Source organism: Nematolebias whitei, chromosome 19 (genome assembly GCF_014905685.2).
Source record: "Nematolebias whitei isolate Nwh7 chromosome 19, NemWhi1, whole genome shotgun sequence".
Lineage (NCBI taxonomy): Eukaryota > Metazoa > Chordata > Actinopteri > Cyprinodontiformes > Rivulidae > Nematolebias > Nematolebias whitei.
Window position 1 is genome coordinate 36903852 of NC_056516.1, and position 2026 is coordinate 36905877.

Genomic DNA, 2026 nt, shown 5'->3' on the forward strand with positions numbered 1-2026 from the left:
TTTAAGAGACTGAGCTGAAAACAGCACCTCAGACTGAGGAAGTCTCTTGGATGAGAGACGAAACGTTTCTAGATTTTTTTGCTTTGTTTTGTTTTTTGTTTTTTTGAATGTCCAGAGGACCAGATTGAACTTTTTTGGATTTTTCTACCTGGATTATTGAGCGTGCATCAGGATAATGTAAATGTAATTAAAAAAACCTGTCACTATGAACTAATTTCCCATGAAACGAACCAGAACCATCCCTCCGCAGAGCGGTAAATCCCAGCTGACTTCAGAGCCAGTGGCCAGACCTTCGTCCCTCCAACCAATAGGTGAACTTTGAAGAGACAATCAGCCTCTCAGTCACCGGAGCATCTCAGGCCTTGCTGGTATCATTAGTGGCTGTTGGAACCATTCCTGACCATCTCATCCTGGTAGAAGAGAGACGCCTTTCTGGTGACCCTAGATCACAACTTATCAGACAAACTATCGCTCACCTTAGTCACAAGTTTTAACCACTTCACAAACAGGAACCAGTCTAAACTCTGCCTTTTAAGTTTCCCAACCAATTAGACCTTTGATGCAAAGCTATTTGATGTTCAGTTTTGTCATGAATAATTTTCATCACATATATCACAAATTATTATTTTTATAATAAAATACTTAAAATCAACTGAATTTGTGATTATTTTGGCATATCTGTGTGTATTAACTGATTTGATGCCCTTTAAACATGAGAAAAGAACTCACGTTTCAGTTTACATTATTTTGGGGTTAAATAGAGACTGATTTATCCTCTCAAAGGGAGGTGGTGCCCACACAACGAGGTTATTTGCATAATAAATGTATATCTTATGAGCTTAACTCATAACTGATAATTAACAATATAAATCCAGCCCCATATCCCTCTACAAAAGTAAAGATAGCTGGACATCCATTGTTATTTTTAAATAATATGAATCATTCTAGCTTTGTTAGAGTTATGATTAGTGATATATAACTCCGTTTTATTGCATCATCAAAGACAGGATGACACCTGAGCAAGCTCTGATGCCTAAATGAGGCCACGAGGTTTGATGGAAAGTAATCGAAACAGTTTTAAGTTCAAGTGAAACTCAAGTTTTCAACATTTTAAAATTAAAATGTATCCTCAAGTTTCAAGAAAGCCCATTAATACTCAAGAATTATTAATGTGTTTCTTACCTGGGGCTCCCCATGGGTCGTTGTCTGGTTTGGAAGCATCTCCAAACGGATCAGAATGATCAAGTGGCAAAGAGGCACTTGTTCCATTACCCCAGGGATCTCCACCCTTTGTGTCTGTTGGAGCCTGTGGTGCCCCCCAGGCATCAGACCCTGTGGTAGGTGGAGAACTGGTTGGAGCTCCCCACGTATCTGCATTTTCTTGGGGTGAGCCTTCTGGAGGGGCACTGAATGGATCTGAGGCAGCATCTTTCGGTGGACTGGATGGCACCGTGAATGAATCTTCTTTTGAAAGTGATGATGGTGCAGCAAAGGGGTCACGGCTTGTAGACGTGGGTATCAAAGAAAAAGGATCCTCTTTAGGTGGTGTTGTAGGTGCAGCAAAAGGGTCGTCCTGAACGGGCTTGGTTGGGGACGGAAAAGTATCTTTAGGAGGCGTTGTGGGTGAAGCAAAAGAGTCAAACTTAGATAACGTTGGTTCTGATTCTTCTTTAGGGGCTGTTGATGCTGGAGCAGTGAAAGGATCATCTGTTGGGGTGATGAAAGGGTCATTTTTAGGGGAAATGAATGGATCATCTTTGGAAATGTTAAATGGGTCATCTGTAGGTGCATTAAATGGATCATCCTTTGTAGCACTAAATGAATTGTCCTTTGGAGCATTAAATGGATCATCCTTTGAAGCCATAAACGAATCATCTTTGGAAGAAATAAATGGATCGTCCTTTGGAGCGTTGAATGGATCATCCTTTGGAGCATTGAATGGATCATCTTTTGGGGCATTAAATGGATCATCTATTGGGGCATTAAATGGATCATCTTTTGGGGAATTAAATGGATCGTCCTTTGG

At 40.6% G+C, this 2026-nt stretch overlaps 1 protein-coding gene across 2 annotated transcripts in view; it reads right to left on the reverse strand.

The window, feature by feature from the left end:
* The window catches only part of LOC119426089 (epsin-1), an 11651-nt gene that overhangs the window by 4236 nt on the left and 5389 nt on the right, over window positions 1-2026 (reverse strand). For both annotated transcript variants that reach the window (XM_037693649.1, XM_037693648.1), the window contains exon 6: window positions 1183-2026. This exon is cut by the window's right edge and continues 543 nt beyond it. In XM_037693649.1, coding sequence (XP_037549577.1) covers window positions 1183-2026 — 844 coding nt within the window. The remainder of the gene's footprint in view (window positions 1-1182) is intronic.